Source organism: Homarus americanus, unplaced genomic scaffold, assembly GCF_018991925.1.
Source record: "Homarus americanus isolate GMGI-L3 unplaced genomic scaffold, GMGI_Hamer_2.0 scaffold7626, whole genome shotgun sequence".
Lineage (NCBI taxonomy): Eukaryota > Metazoa > Arthropoda > Malacostraca > Decapoda > Nephropidae > Homarus > Homarus americanus.
The window spans coordinates 14,626,020-14,649,913 of NW_024718273.1; the positions used below are offsets into that span (position 1 = coordinate 14,626,020).

Here is a 23,894-nt window from a genome sequence, read left to right on the forward strand (position 1 = left end):
TAAGTTAAGGTATATAACAAACTTAACAAAAATGACAAAATTGTAAGTCTATTGCCTTAAGGATTTTTTGGCTAAATATTTTTTTCTGAACTGAATTTTAATGTGCCTAAATATTTGCACATCCAGAATAATCCACAAGCAGCAAGAAATAACCTCGAAAACCCACAAGGAGAGTAATTAGCATTGCAAAAGTGGAATAAAGTATTCTGTGCAAATCATTTGAACATTTTTCAAAAGCCATTTGAACAAGTAATAATCAAGATATCAAATTTTGCTAACAGATCCTTAAGCACATCAGAGTACCTATATACTCGAAATTTTGAACAAAAATCCATTTCTGGGCCGAAAATACAAAATTGTAAGTCTATTGCTCAAATATTTTACCAAAAATACTTTTTCTTTCTCTCTGAACCAAAAATTTAATGTGCTCTAACTATTTAAGTACACTCCAGAATAATACACAAGCACCAAGAAATAACCTCGAAACCCATAAGTGGCGACTAATTAGGTGACATTGCAAAAAGTAATTAAAATATTCTAAAAACCATTTGAACATTTTCTAAAAGCCATTTGCGGTTGCTATAATCAAATATAATAATTTTGCCAATAGATCCTTACAGCACATTCATAGGGAGCAATTTATACTGAAATTTTTTGAACAAAAATCCATTTTTAATGAAAATGACGTAAAAATTGTAAGTCTATTGCCCAGTGATTTTTGGCCAAACATTTTTCTTAAAATCAATAAAATGCACCATTTTAAGTACATCCAGAATAATACATACAAATGAAATAATCTTGAAAATCATAAGGAGAGTACCTAGTAATAAAGTAATTAAAATACCCTAAAAATCATTTGAACATTTTCTAAAAGCCATTTGGAACAAGCTATAATCAAGATGGATAACTCTGGTTACGGCATCCAAGAAGAATATCTGAGATACCTATACTGAAATTTGAACAAAATCCATTTTTGGCCGAAATGACAAAATTGTAAGTCTATTGCCTTCTAAAGATTTTAATAAAAATACTTTCTTTTTTCTCTGAACTAAAATTTAATGTGCCAACTATTTTGGCACCCAAAGAATAATACACATACAAGCACTATGAAATAACTCAAAACCCATGGGCGGCGAGTAATTAGTAAAAAGTAATTAAAGTATTCTAAAAATCATTTGAACATTTTCTAAAAGCCATTTGAACAAGTATAACTAAGATATCAAATTTTGCCATAGACCTAAGCAGCACATTCAGGAGTACCTATACTGAAATTTTGAACAAAATCCATTTTTTGGCCGAAAATGACAAAAATTGTAAGTCTAAAGCCTTAAAGGATTTTTGGCCAAAAATACGTTTTCTCTCTGAACTAAAATTTAATGTGCCTATCTATTTAAGTACATCCAGAATAATACACAAGCACCAAGAAATGACCTCGAAAACCCATAAGTGGCGAGTAATTAGCATTGCAAAAGTAATTAAAATATTCTAAAAACCATTTGAACATTTTCTAAAAGCCATTTGAACTAGTTATAATCAAGATATCAAATTTTGGTTAACAGATCCTTAAGCAGCACATTCAGGAGTACCTATACTGAAATTTTGAACAAAATCCATTTTTTGGCCGAAAATGACAAAAATTGTAAGTCTATTGCCTTAAAGGATTTTTGGCCAAAAATACTTTTTCTCTCTGAACTAAAATTTAATGTGCCTATCTATTTAAGTACATCCAGAATAATACACAAGCACCAAGAAATGACCTCGAAAACCCATAAGTGGCGAGTAATTAGCATTGCAAAAGTAATTAAAATATTCTAAAAACCATTTGAACATTTTCTAAAAGCCATTTGAACAAGTTATAATCAAGATATCAAATTTTGGTTAACAGATCCTTAAGCAGCACATTAAGGAGTACCTATACTGAAATTTTGAACAAAATCCATTTTTGGCCGAAAATGACAAAAATTGTAAGTCTATTGCCTTAAAGGATTTTTGGCCAAAAATACTTTTTCTCTCTGAACTAAAATTTCATGTGCCTAACTATTTAAGTACATCCAGAATAATACACAAGCACCAAGAAATGACCTCGAAAACCCATAAGTGGCGAGTAATTAGCATTGCAAAAGTAATTAAAATATTCTAAAAATCATTTGAACATTTTCTAAAAGCCATTTGAACAAGTTATAATCAAGATATCAAATTTTGGTTAACAGATCCTTAAGCAGCACATTCAGGAGTACCTATACTGAAATTTTGAACAAAATCCATTTTTGGCCGAAATGACGAAAATTGTAAGTCTATAGCCTTAAAGGATTTTTGGCCAAAAATACGTTTTCTCTCTGAACTAAAATTTAATGTGCCTAACTATTTAAGTACATCCAGAATAATACACAAGCACCAAGAAATGACCTCGAAAACCCATAAGTGGCGAGTAATTAGCATTGCAAAAGTAATTAAAATATTCTAAAAATCATTTGAACATTTTCTAAAAGCCATTTGAACAAGTTATAATCAAGATATCAAATTTTGGTTAACAGATCCTTAAGCAGCACATTCAGGAGTACCTATACTGAAATTTTGAACAAAATCCATTTTTTGGCCGAAAATGACAAAAATTGTAAGTCTTATGCCTTAAAGGATTTTTGGCCCAAAATACTTTTCTCTCTGAACTAAAATTTAATGTGCCTAACTATTTAAGTACATCCAGAATAATACACAAGCACCAAGAAATGACCTCGAAAACCCATAAGTGGCGAGTAATTAGCATTGCAAAAGTAATTAAAATATTCAAAAAATTATTTGAACATTTTCTAAAAGCCATTTGAACAAGTTATAATCAAGATATCAAATTTTGGTTAACAGATCCTTAAGCAGCACATTCAGGAGTACCTATACTGAAATTTTGAACAAAATCCATTTTTTGGCCGAAAATGACAAAAATTGTAAGTCTATTGCCTTAAAGGATTTTTGGCCAAAAATACTTTTTCTCTCCGAACTAAATTTTAATGTGCCTAACTATTTAAGTACATCCAGAATAATCCACAAGCACCAAGAAATAACCTCGAAAACCCATAAGTGGCGAGTAATTAGCATTGCAAAAGTAATTAAAGTATTCTAAAAATCATTTGAACATTTTCTAAAGCTATCGGAACAAGTTATAATCAAGATATCAAATTTGGTTAACAGATCCTACAGCACATTCAGGAGCAATCTATACTGAAATTTTGAACAAAATCCATTTTTGGCCGAAAATGACAAAATTGTAAGTCTATTGCCTTAAAGGATTTTGCAATAAAAATACTTTTTCTCTCTGAATCCAAATTAAAATAACATCCAATAATATGATACAATGAAATAACCTTTGAAAAATCATAAGTGGGCGACTAATTAGTATTGCAAAAAGTACTAAAAATATTCTAAAAACCATTTAAACATTTTCAAAAGCATTTGAACAAGTTATAATCAAGATATCAAATTTTGGTTACGATCTTAAGGTATTAATTCGAGTACCTATACTTCGAAATTTTGAATAAAATCCATTTTTTTTGTTTTAAATGAAAAAATTGTAAGTTTATTGCCTTAAAGGATTTTTGGTTGAAAATATTTTTTTTCTGAACTAAAATTTAATGTGCCCAACTATTTAAGTAAATACGGGAGATAGCACTAAATGAATTTTGAAACCCATAGTGGCGAGTAATTGTTATTGCAAAAGTAATTAAATATTCTAAAAATCATTTGAACATTTTCTAAAGCCATTTGAGCGTTAATCAAGGATATCGAATTAGTTAACAGATCCAAGGTATTGGAGTAGGTATACTGAATTTTTGTACAAAAATCCATTTGGTCTGGTGAATGACAAAATTGTAAGTTTGGATGCTTAAAAGCGATTTTGCCAAAATACTTTTTTCTGAACTAAAATTTAATGCCTAACTATTTAAGCAATATCCAGAATAATACACAAGCACAAGAATGACCGAAAACCCATAAGTGGTTAGTAATTTACATTGGTTAATTAAAATATTCTAAAATCATTTGTTTTATAGTCATTTTAATTGTAAGTTATAATCAAGATTCAAATTTTGGTTAATAGATCCTGGGTAAGTATTTAGGTAGCAATTTATACTGAATTTTGAACAAAATCCATTTTTAGTGAAATGAAAAAATTGTAAGTCTATTGTCTTGAAGATGTTTTTGGTCAAAAATACTTTTTTCTCTTGAATCACTGAGATTTTGATCAAAATCTATTTTTGGACGAAATGCCAAAAATTGTAAGGATTTTTGGCCAAAAAATAGATTTTGTTCAAAATCTCAGGAAAGGTACTCCTGAACATGCTGATTAAGGCTCTGTTAACCAAAATTTGATATCTTGATTATACCTTGTTCAAATGGCTTTTAGAAAATGTTCAAATGATTTTTAGAATATTTTAATTACTTTTGCAATGCTAATTACTCGCCACTTATGGGTTTTCGAGGTCATTTCTTGGTGCTTGTGTATTATTCTGGATGTACTTAAATAGTTAGGCACATTAAATTTTAGTTCAGAGAGAAAAAGTATTTTTGGCCAAAAATCCTTTAAGGCTTTAGACTTACAATTTTTGTCATTTTCGGCCAAAAAATGGATTTTGTTCAAAATTTCAGTATAGGTACTCCTGAATGTGCTGCTTAAGGATCTGTTATCCAAAATTTGATATCTTGATTATAACTTGTTCAAATGGCTTTTAGAAAATGTTCAAATGATTTTTAGAATATTTTAATTACTTTTGCAATGCTAATTACTCGCCACTTATGGGTTTTCGAGGTCATTTCTTGGTGCTTGTGTATTATTCTGGATGTACTTAAATAGTTAGGCACATTAAATTTTAGTTCAGAGAGAAAAAGTATTTTTGGCCAAAAATCCTTTAAGGCTTTAGACTTACAATTTTTGTCATTTCGGCCAAAAAATGGATTTTGTTCAAAATCTCAGTATAGGTACTCCTGAACATGCTGATTAAGGCTCTGTTAACCAAAATTTTATATCTGGATTATTACGTGTTCAAATGGCTTTTAGAAAATGTTATTACTTTTGCAATGCTAATTACTCGCCACTTATTGGTTTGTTGAAAATAACATTATAGGTACTCCTGAGCATGATGCCTAGAGGCCGCGGAGCCCCCAGGGGGTCCTGCCAGGGGCTTTGGTGCCGACAGGGGCACTCCAAGGGGCTATTCCAGGGGCGGTGGCATCCCGAGGAGCTCTGTAGGGGCCCTTCCAGGGGCGGTGGCACCCCCAGGGGCCAGCCTAGGGTTGGCGCTACTAGGGGCCATCCCAGAGGCATCTGTTCCTCCAGGGGCTCTCCCAAGGATCGGTGGCATCCACAGGGGCCTTCCCATGGGCAGTGAAACCCCCAATGGCCCTCACAAGGGCAGCGGCGTCCTCAGGGGCCCTCCAGGCGCGGCGACACCCCCAGGGGCCTCCCAGGGGCAGCGGCGCCGCCAAGGGTTCTCCCAAGAGTGGTGGCACCTCCAAGGACCCTCCCAGCCAATAGGAGAGGAAAGCAATCAGTCAGCACAAACCCCAACTTATGTTTTCCTGTTGGATATTTATTCCCTTTTTCACTGTTCAGGATGCAATGATACTGGAACTGCTGTGGGCGGTGTATTTATTTTACGTCATATATTCCAGAATTCTAAATAGTGCAAAAACAACTGCTCCTAGGGGCGATGGCACCCCCAGGGTCCCCCTTAGGGGCAGCATCGCCCCCAGGGTCCCTCCTTAGGGGCAGTGTCGCCCCCAGGGGCATAGACTCCCTCAGGGGCCCTCCTAAGGGCATCGGCCACCAAGGGACCCTCCCAGGGGCTGTGGTGCCCTTTGCGGACCTCCCAGGGGCACAGGCTCCCTCAGGGGCCCTCCTAAGGGCAGCGGCCGCCAAGGGACCCTCCCAGGGGCTGCGGTGCCCTTTGCAGACCTCCCAGGGGCAGCGGCGCCCACAGAGGACATCCCAGGGTCGGCGGCTACACCAGAGTCCCTCCTTAGGGGTGGCGCTGACCCCAGGGATCCTCCCAGAGGTCCTCCCTGATGTGGCGGCGCTCCCAGAGGTCCACTCTTGAGCGGCGGCGCCCCAAGGGGCCCTCGCAGTGGTAGAAGCACCCCCAAGGGCCCTCTCAGGGGCAGTGAGGCCCCTAGGGGCCTTCCCAGGCACGGCGGCCTCACCAGGGGCCCTCCCAGAGGCATCCGGGCTCTCCAAAAGACGGTTGCAACCCCAGGGGTCCTCCCAGGGGCGGCAGCGCCCAAAGGGGCCCCCCTTGGGGATGTTAGTACCCTGAGAGAAACTTCCCAGGGTCCATGGTCTCGCTAGGGGCCCTCTCAAGAGCGACGGGGCACCCTGAGGCCCTCCCAGGGGCGGCAGTGCCCCCAGGGGTCCTAGGGGTGGTAGTGCCCCTAAGGGACCTCCCAGGGGCTGTGGTACCCCTAGGGACCCTCCCAAGGGCCACAGCATCGCCAAAAGCCCTCTGAAGGGAAGTGGCAACCCTAGGGGCCCTCCCAGGGGCGGCAGAGCTCCTAGGGGCCCTCCCAGGGGCGGTGGAGCTCCTAGGGGCCCTCCCAGGGGCGGAAGCACCCCCAAGGGCCCTCTCAAGGGCAGTGAGGCCCCCAGGGTCTCTCCCAGGTTCGGCCGCGCTGCCACGGATTCTCACAGGGCCAGAGGCACCCCCGGGGCCCCTCCCCAGGGTGGCAGCTTCACTAGGGGCCCTACCAGGGGTACCGCGGGCGGGCGGGCAGACAGGCAGGCGTAAAGATATATTTATTTATTTTTTTATGCAAATAAATCACTGTAGTTGAAGTGATCCATCTATATGGTGATAACCACATAGGAAACAAGAAAACACATGTGTTGGATAAGTTAAATCTTCAATTAACTATATAAAAAAAATTACCCATCAATAATGTGAGTAGTAATCATGGTTATTCAAAATACAAGAAAATTTTAAAAAATTAAAAAAAAAATATTTATTATTGGCAACTATTGGTAGCCACGCCAAGTGCTCCCATTTTCTGTCTATAATATATATTAAGTACTCAATGACAGCTACTGTATCACTAGAAATCTTGGTGGCCATACTCTGAACCTCGATCGGCCACAGGTTGTCCACTACTGGTTTAAATCCATCCCAATTATTACCCCCTAAAAAATATAGGTCCCAAATACTAAATAAAATCATGTAAATGGTATATAACACAAAGAGTTTGAATGCCACTGGCTAGATTAGGTTAGGTTAAATAATTTTCTGTGAAGATTGGATTAGATTACTTTAAATGGGGTTAAATTGCCTTAGGCTGGGTTATAAAATATACTGTACCTTATGCTATATAATACTAAAAATTTAAATGTAATTAAGCACATTGAATTAGAAAATGGGTATGATACAAACAGCTCTTATAAGGAGAGAGAGAGAGAGAGAAAAAATAACATACCTGTGCATGCAGTGTCCACCAGTACCAGCAGTAGCAATAGCAGCTGGCTAGCCCACCTGGAACACACACCCATGCCCATTCTCCTCACATTCCGATACCCTGGCACACGAAGCCTCCACCACCACCCTTGACACATCGTCCTAATGCTGGTGACACCCACTGTGACACTACGATCTCTCCTACTGTTGGCACAACTGTGAAACAAAGAACACTATCTCTCTTGCTTTTTTTTGTGCACTGTCATCCCACCACTTTTGTTGTCCATGAGCTCTTCCTCCACCACCACTAGCTTTGCTTGTTGTGTAAGGGAGGGGTGCTTGTTTCTGGTGTATGTGTTAAAACGGAGAGACACGATAACACTGTTTTATGGTGTGATAAGCACGTCCACACACTATTACTGATACTACAGAGGGAATGGGCTTATCTTGAGTGGCGTATGCTGATTACAAATTTCCTTTGAATTTGCTTCGGTACACACACTCCTTCAACACTGCTTTAATTCTGGTTGCCTATTTACCTATTAATTTGTGAGAATCTACCCAGTTTGTTGATTTGCGGGGAAACTACAGTAGCTGTCTGTGTGTATTTTAGCAACCAACCTGTCAAACACATTATTTATTTATTACTGTATATGTACATTTAAAAAAATACTTGATTGCACAGTAATTATGAATACATTATTTTATGCAGCAGCAAAGGTATGGCCAAGTGCAAAAACAACAGAAAACACAAGAATAATAATCGAACAGCAATATTTGGGAATTGTTGAATAATGTCAAAGTACAACATTGCAAACTCAATTAATTCATATTTTTTCGGTAATTTTAGTGATCCAGAGCCCCCTTTTTGTCAAATTAAGGAGAATAGGTACTGTTTAGGCCTAAAAAAATTGGGATATATGCCTTTCACTGTGGTATGGCCTATGAAGTTTTATGTGCCAACAGAATACTCTTAAATGAAAAACAATCTATAAAGTTAGACGAGAGAAATAGATTATAGTAGTATGACCAAGTGGTTATAGAAGTTAATTTAGTATGCATTTGCTTAAACATTTGCCACTCCTGACTGGCTTGAAACGAAAATCTAATACAATCAGAAAGGAGTAAATAATCACAAAGGAATAAATAAACTCAACTTTAAGTTTATTTTCATAATGATTATAAAGTGTAAATTTTTTCTCAGATATCAGAATATTAAACAACTCCACTCGAGAACGGTTTATCATCAATTATTATAGTTTCATAAATTATACTAAATACACTTTCCAGCTCTTGGCTACAGCAATGTCTTCAATAATATCCTCAAAGTCCAACTTTTTAATATGATTTCTCTCGGCTGAGTAATGCCAGTGATGAAAGGTGACTCTGGCCCATCATAAATCTTAGATATTTTATTTATTTTTTTTTTTTTTACCTTTCAAGTTGGAAAATGACCTCTCGCCTTTCCAGGTGGTAGAAAGTATTTAAAAATATATTCTAAAAGCTATGTATTCACTTTGGGAAAGCTGTTCACCAGCCCCTTGGTTACTCGAGTTTTCAGTAATTCTGCCACTTAATGATTGTTGGGGAGCATTTCTCTGAACAACAGAAACTCTTCAGTAAACACAGATTCAGTGTCATCATTGTAGTAATTCTTTATTATAAGTAGAAATTTATAGCTTAGTTATAGTGCTAAGAGAACAAACACATTCCTAAGGGAACAATTTGGGTCAAGTTTAAATAAGACACATAAATAGACAGTACATTGGCAAATTTAGGAGCCTACAATAGAAAAGTGTCCAGGGGCTACGAAACCCTTAACCTGGCCCCAACTACTACTGTACTTAAAAAAGCTATTATTATCCAATACGTCCATCCTCACATCTACCGAACCTGACTGACATAAGTACTAATTTCTCTTTTAATCTTGTATGTCTTGTATAGTACAGTACTGTACAGTATATATACTATACAGAAAATATAATACAGTATATTTTCTGTATACATACAGTATACTGTACAGTACAGTACTGCATTATACAAGACGTACAAGATTAAAAGAGAAACTAGTACACAGCTGCACACACGTGCACGTTAAAACCTGAAATCAGTAGATCTCAAAGTTAGTGTCTTAGACCCTGTAGCAACAAGAGTGAAACTGACTACTATTTTCCCAAAGTAAAAAAAAAAAAAAATCAAAGCAAAGTATGGGGACCACATTTAACAGATATTATATTGTAATACGCTGTACAACATGCAGATATATAAATCAATTACAAATTCTACAGCATTAGTAATTACAGAGGAGACATGTCCTCCTCTCATAAATGGACAATGTAATTTCGTCGATTCCCCGTGCATTCTAGGGTACCGTAGGTAATGTACAGTAGGTAAAAATTAGTGTTTGTTGAGCAGATGTTTGGTAACAGAGCCCACACAGTGTTCAATACCAAAATAAATTACCAACAAGATTTCCCCATGTACCGTCCATTTTATCACCAATGAGCCTTAAGTCATAATTTAAATTTATATAAAAACTTTCATAGAGTATATTAAAAAAAAATCTCATTTGCTTAATGTGAAATAATTAAGCACATCATGTATGTACAATTGTATTTTCACCATCATTTAAACATGGACTCTCAAAAGATATGTTTAAACCCTGGACTATCAAATTATGTTGTAAAAATACCATACTAAAAATATTCCAGTGTTAGAAAAAATCCCATTCCTTTTCCTATGCTTTATGTCGTTTGATCACATCTGACAGAATTAATGTCTCAGAATTAACAAACACAACAAGTATAGGACAGCAATAAGATATGCTGTACTGTACTCAATACACTGATATACATTACACTTTTCAAATTACAGTATATTCATTATATTAGTTTTGTGATTAATAAATCATGCTTCAATATCAAATAAAAAAAAATTACAAATTAATCAATCTAATTATTCTTTGTTTGTGGCAATTTTTACAAAACAACACTTAAGTTATAGATAATATTTACTCTTATATAAAATAACATTTATGGAATCTCAAATTTGATTATATAAAAAATAAATACTGTACTACTAGGTTACTGAAAAACAACAAACACAGTTACAGTAGGTACTTGAATCAAACAAATGTTTGCACTTCATTTTGAAGTTTCAAGATCATAAAATTTATAAATTCAACAAAATGAATACAGGCAGTCCTCGACTTACGAACAGTTTAAGTTCCTGGACCGTGTTAATTCCATAGGTGAGGTTAGGTTAAAGCGCAACCCTACCCATAAAAAAACATTAATATCACATACATAACAAATAATGGAAATAAAGTGATGTTAAACAATATGGAATAATGAAATTAGTGTAAGACATGGGATTTTAGTAACAGATTATTGTGATGAATATATTGGGATCCCATTTGTAAGTGTGGATGTTCATAAGTCGGCTGTTGGTAACTCGAGGACTGCCTGTACAAAAGTTTCTAGCCAAGACAGTCTAATTTTATTTCATAGAAAGTAAGAATGTTGTTCTTACTACAATAAGTAAATACAAAATTACTTACCTATTGATTATAACTATTACAGTACAATAAAATATTCTAGCTTGTGAAAACAACCCACGTTGCAAAGTAAGTTGCTTAAATAAAAATAAAAAAATTAATTTTAGGAATACTTACATTATGTTCCCAAATACAAATTAATAAATCTGCATCCTGGCTTTTTATATCATCCATAAAATTGATGCATCAAAACTATAATGTTGTAAGTTACTAAGTGGAAACAAGAACATCTGAGTGAACCTCTTTAAAATTGCCAACAAAATTCTAGTGTAAATTTTCCAAGTCTTTCTGGTTACCAATGAAGCATAAGACCACAGCAACATACTTGTGATAGTTGAGCCAAATACTACATGGATGCAATGTTGTAGTGAGTATAGCGAGATCGTGGGAAACGACGGTTGGTTCTCTCTCGAAGCTTCCGTCTTATCCGACTGACCCGGTAGAGTATGGTGAGCCCAATGAAGGCCAATATCAAGGTCAGACCAGTCAATGAGAGGCCCACAAGCAACACCACATTGTCTAGAAAAAATATTAACATTACTAATAAATTAGTTCAAGGATTTGGCACAAGATGCTTTAGGAAGAGCAAGTAAAAAAGTTCAATGAGTAAGCACTGATTTATCCAACTAAAAAAAATATATCATTAAACAAAGGCTTGACATATGAAGTTTAATATTTTGGCTTCATGGAAAATATTACCAACCAAATGCCAAGACACTGTCCAGTTGGATAGATGCATTTTTTTTTTTACCCTGTACTGTAAAAGGCCAGTGATCCATTCAAACCAGTGTTACAAAGTAAGCTACCATCCTGATCTGATTCACCCCTGTAACTTCCCACAAGCCAACATCAACAATCAGCAGTCCAGCCTTCTCTAAAATCACTCAACACTGCTCTCCACTCTTCTCACTCACTGCTGCTCACTAATGTACATCCTTCTATCTTGGTGATCTCCCCCCCTGCTATGCTCTACTTATTAATTATAAATTTTTACTTCTTGTTCCCTCATTATGCCCAGAGAACCCAAGTAAACCTGATCCTTACTCTCTCCAACACTTCTTTCACTTCTTGATCTTATTTCAGTGTCCCATATTCTTACCTCCTATTTGTCCCATATAATGCCTATATGCAACAATTTCTGTCACCTTTACTTTACTTTTATCCTCTTCACCATTGATTGGCTCGTTAGCCGCTTGGGCGATCGGTTACGTCTCTGTTATGCACTGTTGGCAAGTACTGGGCATGCACTGGTTCCTGAATGTATCTGAACCTGCTCCAGTGCTTATCCCAGTCTGGTCTTGAAAGAGCTCACACTCAGTGAGGCGTATAAGCATCTCAAGGGGCACTACTCAGTCGAGTGTCCTTACTTGGAGCTGGCGGACGCTCGCCCCACATTGGGTCATAGCTCAAGATTGAAGAAACCGCAGGTCCAGAAAACTGTGAGGGCAAACTTTTTCGGTGTGAGTTGTGAACTCTTGGAACAATCTGCCAGAAAGTGTTGTGACGGCACCAAGTGTGAGCTCTTTCAAGAACAGACTTGACCAACACTGGTGCGGGTTCCGGTACATTCAGGAGCTGGTGCAGGCCCAGTACTTTCCGACAGTGCGTAACAGAGATGTGACCGATCGCCCAAGCGGCTAACAAACCGATCAGTGGTGAAGAGGATAAAAGAAAAGAAAGAAAAGTAATAGTGTAAGGGTGTGGAGGTGCAGTGAGAGATAAATAAAGAGCATTTGTTGCCATCATTAGCAGGGATTTGTATTGGCTCTGCAACTTACTGAGTGAGGTCAATTGTAATGGAATTCCTGGGAGCCAATTGCAAATAAATTACACACCTATTTACCTTAAATTGGTACCAATGTCTAATTACAGCACAATCTAAGCAACAAACTCAAAATAAAGATAGCAAGATAACCAACTACCAGAATCTCAAATGAGGGACTTACTTTGATATGAGAATGACGACTTCTCAGCACCTTGGGAAATCTTGCTAGCTGTCTGCTTAGGTATGCTGGGCTGGGTTGTCGCCTTAAGGGTGCTGGGTTGGGTTGTCTCCCTGGGTGTGCTGGGTTGGGTTGTCTCCCTGGGTGTGCTGGGTTGGGTTGTCTCCCTGGGTGTGTTGGGGTAGGTTGTTGCCTTAGGTGTGTCAGGTTGGGCTGTCTCCTTAGGTGTCCTGGGCTGCATTGTCGCCTTAGGTGTGATGAGTTGGGTTGTCGCCTTAGGTGTGATGGGCGAGGTAGTTTCAAGCTTGCCTTCACCAGCTGTGGGTAAGGTAGTAAGAAGCTCATCTCTTAAAGCTGTGGGTAAGGTAGTAATAAGCTCATCTTTTAAAGCTGTAGATAAGGTAGTAAGCTCTTCTAAAGCTGTGGGTAAGGTAGTAAGAAGCTCATCTTCTAAAGCTGTGGGTAAGGTATTAAGAAGCTCATCTTTTAAAGTTGTAGATAAGGTAGTAAGCTCTTCTAAAGCTGTGGGTAAGGTAGTAAGAAGCTCATCTCTTAAAGCTGTGGGTAAGGTATTAAGAAGCTCATCTTTTAAAGCTGTAGATAAGGTAGTAAGCTCTTCTAAAGCTGTGGGTAAGGGAGTAAGAAGCTCATCTTCAGTGGAAAACGAAATGTCATCCATCACTGGCAATTCAGGGAAAGATCTTTTATCATTTCTCCATTGTGTAGGTTCAGAGTCATATACCATTTCCTCTTCCTCTTCCTGCTGTTTTCTGTTCCTTCTGTTTACCATCCAGGTACTCAGTGTATTATATGTTTCGACATATTTATCATACTCATCAATTCCAATGGAAGGGTTCTCATACAAGGCTAATGATGATGTGCCAGACAGATAATTTAAGCTTTGAGAAGCAAACTTCTTTAGGGAATTGGCATTATCTTGATTAGTGTCTTCGAAACCATTTCTTGAGAGAGTGTACTCTGAGACAAGATGCTGTGAATGACTCTGCAGTTCATCAACTGAAGTCTTCATGTTATCAGCAGATGTTTTGAGTTTGTTAATTTTATCTGCTAAGAGAAATACCTTTTTCCTGAGAGACTTAAGCCTTTCATAAAATTCATCTTGAGATAGCTCCTTCCTTTGATAAATGGCATCCTCCTCAGTCAAACCTAGTAATCCATGTATTAAACGTGTTGTGCCCATGGCCACCTCATTCACGCGTCTCATATTATAATCATCTGATATATCTTGATACACAGTTTCCTGTTCCTGAGAACCCTCCTTGCCTGGTGATGAAGGTTCGGTCTCTTGAGCTACCCTGGCCAGGTGATGTCTCTGATTCCATGCCTGGACACAACAAAAATAACCATTATATTTTATGTATTTCTCTTCTAACTTATCAGATCTATCATGGCTGAACAATACTTTCGCCTGTTTCTTTTTGATACTACATGTTCTACAAAAAAAAAATTTACATCTCTAATTGAGTTAAAGTTCCCTTGAAGTTTTTCCACACTATCAGTGATAATCAGTTTGTCAAATATACCGGTATTTCCACCCCCCCCCCCCTTTTCACTTTAAAATAGAGAAACTGACCTTAATGGGAATAATGGTTCAAAAAGAGAGATGTCACGGGTTCGATTCCCGGGCCGGTTGAAAGTTGTTCGGACACACTTCCCAGCCTCCCTTAGTCCCTATTCACCTAGCAGCAAATTAGGTACCTGCTGTAAGTCTAAAGTTGCAAAATCATATTCAGGGATAGTTGTTGGAGCTTCCAATAACTAGCTTAGACATAAACCATTGACTTCAGGCTTCTACGCCCTTGACTCTTCAGGCTTCTACGCCCTTAACTCATGAGACATAGGCAAGCATGAACTTAGCATGCTTCCCTGTTGGGCGCTGTAAATGCTTCCACGCTTCACCTTACACAAGGATGAAGAGGGGAGGGGTTGCCCAATAATAATAATAAAAAAAAATATACAGTTAACCCTCACTTTACGCGGTCCCACATTCCGCGTTTCCACGTTTACGCGGTGCCCTGCCGGAACCCAGGATGCTCACATTCCGCGGTGCGTGTACCCCTTTACACGGAGAGCGGCTGGCGAGCCGCGCCATTTTTGGATCCAAACCTCCCACCATCCGCCATGTTGTGTAAGCTGCGCGAACATGATGCGCACAAGGTCGCCCAGTCATCAAAACATTACCAGTTCTTCACCCGCCACCCACCACAGCCGGCCCAAGTCAGTGATAGTGATAATTATAGTGAGGATATGGACTTATATGGACTTTGGGGAGTTTGACAAAGAGGCCCTGCAAGCCTCTGTGGTGGATAGTGATACAATTGATACAAGTGACACAAGTGAGGGCCAATAATCTGCCCTCTGCCTCGGAACCAACCGCCCATCCCCGTGTGCCCAGCCATTTTTTCTACTAATGTAAGTGTTAAAAAACCTAATACAGTGAGTTCTGCTATAACGCGTGTTTTGATAACGCGAATTTGCTCTAACGCGATTTATGAATTCGGAACAATATTTGTATAACGTGAACGCTTGTTTGCTATAACGCGATTTTTGCTTACTATTCCTCCAATTTTGTGGTATTAACTGTGAATATGGTAAAGAAGAATATCTCCAAAAAGCGTTCTGATGATAGAATTCCCGGTGATTATCGTAAAAGAAAGGATATATCACTTGAAGAGAAGCTCGATGTTATCAACCTCAAAATCACCCTTCTCCCCCATCAAGTTACATTCATATTTTTTCAAGGTAAAGTGTTAAATTTACTGTATGATTTCATTATTAGATATGAATGTAACATTTATTTAGACTGTGCTATCCTTAGTAATAGGCTAACTACTAAATTTTTTCGATTTCGAGTAATCTGCACCTAACCCTATTTTCTCCATAAGCCCTGTTATTTCTATTACGCGATTTTCTATAACACGATATTTTACAAGAACACAATTATCGCGTTATAGCAGAACTACCTGTATTATTGATATTTCTCTTAATTATTAATTGTGTGTGCATAGCATCATAAAGTTAAGATAATATTTTTACTACAACATAGTTGTGTGTCGTCAAAAAGTGGAGTTTGGGGATCGGCCCGGACTCCATTTCAATTAATCCCATATGTTATGTTATTCACTTTACGCGTTTCTCACTTTACGCGGGACCCTCCGGGTTACATTAACCGCGTAAAGTGAGGGTTAACTGTATAGCTTTTCAGGGTGCAGAACTGAGAGGCAATCCGGCTGCCCCTTTTGTCTATCACATTATACATTGGCTTACCTCCTCATTGCTGCTGCTATCACTGGTGCTACTGCTATCCATCCCATTCTCACCACTGATACTTCTTTCTCTCATCTTTCTGCTGTCTGCACTGTTGCTGCCGACACCACTAACGATTTCACCAATGCTGGAGCCGCTGCTCTGTCAAAAAGTATGCACTTAATAATGCATCACCCTACATGTAATAGTCCAATCAATCAAGTGAAAAATTTTGGCCAACCCACCATGAATTGTAACTGAAATCAAACCAAATATCAAAAGTATTCCAAAATATTTTGAGTGGAACAATTTTTTTTTTTAGGTTATATTCTGTAAGTTTCAGGGTACAGGTACTTAAACACAGAATTAGCTACAACTGGCCATCATGGGAGAAGAGAGAGTACTTTCAGATGTTAACTTGTCAGTGGTGCTCCAATGAACTAATAACATAATATATCACCATGGACAGCTCAGTTGTGGCTCAAGTATATGGAGATGATCAACGTCATCAGTGCATTTCTCAGATTGGAATGCAAAAGTGACCGGTTCATCGTGCAAAAATTGATGTACTTGCTGATTGTCAAGACAGCAGTGCAGGTTGCGATCAATTGCTTGTTGGTGATGACATTGACCCTCTTGCACTGCTTTGCTAATACAGTATGCAAGGGATGGTCTGAAAAGAATCTTCTTTACATGGAATTGAATGCATCTAACCTTTAACTTCAGTGGGCTAACTCTTAACTCTTGCTTATCTGGAGAATTACGGTAATCATTGATAATACTGTATAGTAAATAAAAATAATACCAGGATAAAACTCCTTTTTAGACATGCTAAATGCCTCTGTTGAGAGCCAAAGGAACCTTTGCTTGGCACTCATATAATGTCACTTGGGCTATTCCTGGTCATCATGATACTCTGCTTTAACACAAACTGAAAGCCAAGCTACAAATTGTTCAAAACAAGATGGTGAGGTTTATTCCTGATAATAACACAAGAGACCACGATGGTCACAAAATCTTACAATCACTGAATCACTGGACATGTTAAGTGTGGCAAATAGAGTAAAGTAATTAAGGCTGATTTATGCGTATAGGATTTTCAATGGACTGTGCCTATATTATCTAAGGACAAACTTTATAATATTGGGATATGAACCGGCAGGGCACTAGAGGAAGTGAACACCATTTTATGGTGCCTGGTGTCTGCAGTCAAGTGAAAAACACTTCTTTGCATCTATAATGGACTGGAATAAGTTTCCTTGGCACATTAAAACCAGCATTGTCAAAGCTAAAACTAAAAAAAAGTACAGAGCAAATGAAGCTACAGCACAAGAGTGAATTTCTATACTCTATTATTAATCACGGAATGTTGCAGCGTTGATGTGATCCATCAGCATTCACACAATTCTAAAAATTAGTCCAAGGGCCCATAAACAATGTTTCAATCATTACAGTACAGGTTGGATACCGCTAATTCGGGACCCGATAGTCCATCAGCTTCTATAGTTCTGGACGGTGTTTGAATCTGGCTGTCGTTAATTTCAGGTATCAGTAAGCCTATAATATACAATTTTCGCTTTACTTTTCTGCTAATCTACTTATTTCTGTGTCACAGTATACAGTAATAAACTTGTGTCATAGCACTAACACTTTGTCATAAAGAGGTCCAGTAAGCCTGGGCTAGATTTATGCTGATGTAAGTTGTATTGGCACCAGTAATAGTACATTTTATGCATTGTTTTGCCTTCTTTTTTTTTTACCTCGGCTTCGATGGTTCGGAATTTTCGCTAATCTGGAACTGGTCTCGTCCCAAGCTTTCCGGATTAGCGAGGTCCAACCCGTCAAGACTTTTAACATTATTTAAAATGAATAACTAAATAGAATGCAGAACGTTTCATATTATATTTTGCAAGTACCCCGGTAGCCGAGGGTCTCACCATATTTTTCATAGCCCATAAAAAGTTATTCCTTACGTCTGAAAATTAATAAATTAGATAATCATTTGGTAATTGAATTGGATTTTTTTTCAATGTTTCAAGGACAGTTTCTTGATAAAGCTGACATAAAAAACCAGGAGTCTTACTTTGCCATCTTGATCAGTAGCCCCATAACTTGTAATGTAGCCAAGAGATGACCCATTGAATAGCTGGTCCAGGTCACCTCTCTCTTGGGCGAGTTCAGAGCTGTGAAGTACAGGTATACTGAACCGAGGAGAGACTATATTGAGGGTATCACATTGTAATTATTTAGATACACATACAGTATTTAGGGTGTAATGAACAGTATTGCATACAGTACAGTACCTACATCTAAGGAACCCTAACCCTTAGATTGTTCCTTATTTTTTCTAAGATTGCCCATACTATATAATTGAATTAAATTAGGCCTTGGAAAAATTCTAAAAAGACTAAGGTTGTAGTCTGGTCCCAAAAAGTTTTTGGGGGTCCAACTAACTTGATATATGTACTGTACTGTACAGCATAGTATAGTATAGTGATGCCATAGAGGTGATCGCAAAAAAAAAAAAAAAGAAGACTTTATACACCTCAGTAATGCCTAATAATCACAAGAAAGTACTTAATAGCACACAAAAGTACTTACACTGTTTAAGCACACAAATTACAGTACAGTATACTATGAAGTACTAATGCTAACATTTACTGTACAATACTGTGACTGTACTGTACAGTAATTCATAGCACTTTTTTCCACTTTTCACTTTATTAACATTTTACTTCCACAAAGATTTTCAGAGTCCTGCACACAATAATCACTATCATTTTCATCAATAAGAATAAAAAAAATAACCACATTTACCACTTTTTATAACCCATTAAATACAAGCTGACCAACTCCATGTGCTACCAGCTTACCTCTTTCTCTGAATTTCCCCAGAGGAGTAACTGCTGCTCCCTAGGTCCTGACCAGTAGCAGAGCTCCTGTTGGCATGTCCTGTGCTTGTGGAGGACTCTCGGAGCTGCAGCTGTTCTCCTTTAGCTGAAAGCAAATTTTCACAAACAAGACTGAATGTTAGGGCAATGTCATAACCATTTACTGTATAATTGACCAAGTCCCTTTACAGTAGATTCAATACAAACAAACAATTTGCAAGTACACTAAATAATTTACACAGTACAGTACTGTACTGTACTCGAGCTGACATACTCACAAGAAGTACTTAGACAAAATATTGAGCTTACCTCATTCACAAACAGTAATGTTCTCAAAATATGTGAACAGTACACAAAAATCTAACAGGCACAACTTCAATGCAAACTACTGAATCAAGTAGCATACAATAAGGGGCTTTCCTAGCTGCCTGAAAAGTTCCCCCAAGATAAAAAAAAAAAGAAAAAAAAGAAAAAAGAAAATTTATTATTCATTTTTACTCCTCCACAATCAAAATACTGTATTCCTTTACTTATAGTATTTAGAGGCAGCATCACAGCACACAGCCGACATAACCTGAGATGGTCGACCTTACCTTCCCCAACTTAATCGGACTGACCTCAAGCAGGATTTAACTGCTTCAGGTAATCACTCAGTAGGAGCAGTGAGTATCTACCTCAAACACAGCAACATGAAAAGACAGTCCAAATGAGGTCACAGTACAGGTCATAATACTGTCTGTACAATTTATCAAGTCTGTTGCCTTAAAGCTTCTACAGTTCTGTGAGAACCCTCCAATCCGAGACCTTAATATACTGTGTTGGTGATATAGGTAAGACACACTTATGCGAGATTCACTCTTGGATTACCAATTGGCACACTGTAGCTCAGCGGGCATCACCCATCCTCCCATTAACACTATCCACTACTTTATAACACACCACAGTACAGTAAAGCATATCTACGTGCTGTGTATTTCTCTGCAAACTACCTGTCATAACCAGTACAGTTAACAAATTTGATCGAAGGAATAATATATAAAATACCGTACTATAATAAACAACATTCAAAAGCAAACTGTACTCAAGCACTCGCAAACTGTACTCATAGTACTCAAATTTAAATACACCTGTACTGTAATCGGATACACACAAACATTAACAAAACACATCTATTACACTACACTTTACCTTATCCTCTTCACCACTGATCGGCTCATTAGAAGCTTGGGCATGTCCTGGCACCTGAATATAACGAGGCCTGCCCCAAGCGGACTGTGAAGAGCTGCAGAAGGACCTCTGTGGGCTCCAGGAATGTTCGAAGAAATGGCTGCCGAGATTCAATGTCACGAAGTGTAAGAGGATGCACCTGGGGCGTACCAACGGTAAGGAGGCGTATCATATGTCCCAACGGGATGAAGAAACTGCACTAGTTGAGACTGTATGTGAGAAGGACCTAGGTGTGTATGTTGACAATGAGCTGAAGTTCTCGAGTCATTGCGAGAAGAAGGTAAATCAGGCAAATAAATTATTGGGTCTTATAAGAAGGTCGTTCAGATATCTAGACAATCCATCCCTCGTAACGATCTTCAGGAGAGAAGTGCTTCCCCATCTGGAGTACTGTCACCCCATCTGGTCCCCGAGATATGCTAGGGACTGTCAGTTGGTTGAAAATGTTCAAATTAGGGCCACCAGACTGGTGCCTGCACTTCGGCACCTCAGCTACCCTGAGAGATTGGAGCGCCTGAACTTGCCTAGCTTATACTACAGACGGGCAAGGGGGGACCTAGTTGAGGTGTATAAGCATCTCAGGGAGCACTACTCAGTTGAGTGTCCTTACTTGGAGCTGGCGGACGCTCGCCCCACAAGGGGTCACAGCTCAAGATTGAAGAAGCCGCAAGTCCAGAAAACTGTGAGGGCAAACTTTTTCGGAGTGAGGGTTGTAAACTCTTGGAACAATCTACCAGAGAGTGTTGTGACAGCATCGAGTGTGAGCTCTTTCAAGACAAGACTTGACCAACACTGGAGCGGGTTCAGGTACATTCAGGAGCCGGTGCATGCCCAGTATTTGCCAACAATGCGTGACAGAGACGTGACCGATTGCCCAAGCGGCTAATAAGCCGATCAGTGGCGAAGAGGATAAAAGTAAAAGTAAAAAGTCTGGCCTTGAATGAGCTCAAACTCGGTGCCGTCACAACTGTAGCAAAATTTTGCAAGGCTGTAACGACATCCATGGCAGACCTCATCTAGATACTTTGTTATTGTTGGTCACATGCCAACAAAACATCCCAGTGTGATGAAAACGCCTCTTTGTTTTGCTGGCCAGACCGTGTTGGCCCAGCATGGTTAGCAGAAAAGTGCCCAGTGTGTCGCTGCCTTTAAATGATGTTTCTACGCGAAGAAATTCATTATTTACCATAAATACTCCCCAGAAAAATCTGCCATCAGCATGTTTTCATCTGGCAGTTTGTTTAAAATTGACCTGCTCAGTCCAACCGTACTCACACGTCCACTAAAATGTAAAATTACACCATGATGTTTCAACATAGTTGTTTTCATAGGTACCAGATATCGAAATAAGTAATTTTTTTTTAATATGGCAGGGAATCCGGGCTAGGAAGTTTGGTAAGGTTAGGTTGGTTTCTTTGGTTGGTTAGTTCTTATGTCTTTGACATGTAAAATCATCATTTCCCTGAAAACCACTAATTTCCCAAGGAAATGAAGGTCATATTTGAAAAAAAACCATGCCAAAATGCACCAGAAAAATAGGTTTCCATGTAAAAAATACGAACATCACTAAAACCAATAATTAATTTCATTTTTTCCACATGTTCTTATCATTATGGTAAGTATTTTAAAAGGCAAGATTTACTGGAACATAATTGAAAATGACCTAACCAACCAAAGAATCCTGCCTAACCTTCCCCAGACTCCCAGCCATATTAAACAGAAAGTACTTGCAGTATTTTGATATCTTGTACCAGTTAAAGCAACTTTATTGAAGCGTCATGGTGTAATTTTACGTTTTTAGTGGACATGAAAGTATCGTGCAGTACAGTGGTGAACCCTCAGATTGAAAGAGTAGGTTGTAAACAAACGACACATGGCAAATTGGCAGATCAACTTTCGACAATACCTCCTATTTAAAGACTATCCAAGAATGTTTAAAGGTAACGTACTCAGTATTTAAAGTCGAAATAGCAATACGTTAACTCTTTTCTACAGGAAAATTAATGCGAACGTCAGATAAATCTAACTTGACCAAAATAAACGAAATCGAATAACTTCTGGTAGTTGAAAGTGCTGTTCTCAGACATTACCCCAAAAATAAATGAAGCTTCGTTGAACAAGTAGTTAGTTCGATTTGTTGTGGTGCGGGGATCGTTGTTTAAGGCCAACCTGAACCACGACCTTTTAAACACGCTACCCTGACACAACGATAACTAACCTCTTTGTGCTGGCGCTCCATCAGATACCTGGACAGCAATAAACACGAGAAAGTATTTCCATGGAATCCAAATAACGCCTCTCATTGTCATTTACAGCAGCTGAAAACCTGTCTAAAAGTCTATTCCAAGCGTCGCCAGGGAACTGGTGGGCGCCGGGCGGTGACGGCGGTGGTCAGCCAGACAGTCACCAGTGAGAGTCGAACAGTGGCTGATGAGTGATTCGAAACTGCTAGATTTACTGTGAACTTCGTGATTCGTAAAATAAACCAAGTTGAGATCTGTTTCATGAGTCGGTAACCTGTTTACAAGTACAAGGAAGAGTTTTACAATTTTGTTGTTTTTAAAATATTACTAGTACCTCCTTGTTGAGTCAGCTGATATAAACAAAGCTTCGAGTCACGCCCGCACTCGAACGCCAAAGGACGTGACTTTTAATGACTGAACAAGGCATTTCATGAAGTGGTGTAGGGAGAGAAAGATGACGGTGAAATTAACTAAATTATACATTTTCATCTCCAACAAAATCTAATACAATATAACCCCGGAGTATAACATATGCCTTACCATAAAGAAATGTGATAACAGAACCGTCATGTGCTTTTTCTTTCTAACAATTTTACGATAGGAGAGTAATTTCATTCGCTGTCTAGTTATATTAGAAATGGAAATTGACTCAGAGGAGGTGATAGTATAAACGAATTAGAATGCTCAGGATATCATCACTTTTAAAAATGTCATGTAAAAGTTGGAGGTGATTGATCCCCAAATAACTACGAGTGATTCAAGACTTTCAACGTGCCGAATAAACCAAGGTATAAACGATAAAGCAAACTGCCGGAGCTACTGAGCGTGACGGCAGGAGGTTGCTGATTTGAGACTGTCGGTGCGTGCATCTCTATCGTATCGCGCGCCCAGGCAAGCATTATAGTGGAGTATTCAGCCATTAATGGCACTATATTTGCTTTATACAGAAATTTGTATACTGTATAAAATGTATCTGCTTTGTTGATTTTGAAATATCTTTTGATATGGTAAAGCACAAAAAACTAGTAGAGATCTTGGAAAAAATATGGTTTAAGAGTGTAGTGGATTCCTCCCCTACAAGCACCGAACCTTCTCGAATTCCCCAGCCTACGCCTCCAGCGCCGCCCACGGAGCGGGGGTCAACTATCTACCCACGCCTACCCCCGCCTTATAAGACCTGACACCGCTGTGACCACCCTCTTTTCTACCCAGTGCCACCTTCAAGCAACACCATCTCCTCCACGCCAGCCTGGTGGCTGCCGCTCCCGCCAGCGACCTTGGGCTTGGTGTCCCTCAAGCCGCATGTCCCTCCTCTGGCACCCTCACCACCCAGCTCTCTCTAC

General features: G+C 38.7%; 2 protein-coding genes across 4 annotated transcripts in view; both read right to left on the reverse strand.

Moving 5' to 3' along the window:
• Positions 1-7,830, reverse strand: part of LOC121859433 — a 17,037-nt gene extending 9,207 nt beyond the window's left edge. Inside the window, exon 1 of one of the 2 annotated variants that reach the window (XM_042356232.1) lies at positions 7,447-7,830. In XM_042356232.1, the coding sequence (XP_042212166.1) occupies positions 7,447-7,582 (136 nt within the window). In that variant the 5' untranslated portion in view covers positions 7,583-7,830. The remainder of the gene's footprint in view (positions 1-7,446) is intronic. The other variant, XM_042356233.1, reaches the window with a different exon arrangement.
• Positions 7,831-8,834: 1,004 nt separating this feature from the next.
• Positions 8,835-23,050, reverse strand: LOC121859434 (IgA FC receptor-like). Of its 2 annotated transcripts, none has more exons than XM_042356236.1 (6): positions 22,527-23,050; positions 19,064-19,187; positions 18,274-18,373; positions 16,212-16,347; positions 12,927-14,268; positions 8,835-11,499 (listed from the first exon to the last, which is right to left on the reverse strand). In XM_042356236.1, the coding sequence occupies exons 3-6, from the start codon at positions 18,327-18,329 to the stop codon at positions 11,327-11,329; spliced, it is 1,707 nt and encodes a 568-aa protein (XP_042212170.1). In that variant the 5' UTR covers positions 18,330-18,373; positions 19,064-19,187; positions 22,527-23,050; the 3' UTR covers positions 8,835-11,326. The 2 variants fall into 2 exon arrangements, with proteins under 2 accessions (XP_042212170.1, XP_042212168.1); XM_042356234.1 differs by having other exon boundaries at positions 16,212-16,352; positions 22,527-23,049.
• Positions 23,051-23,894: the final 844 nt, after the last annotated feature.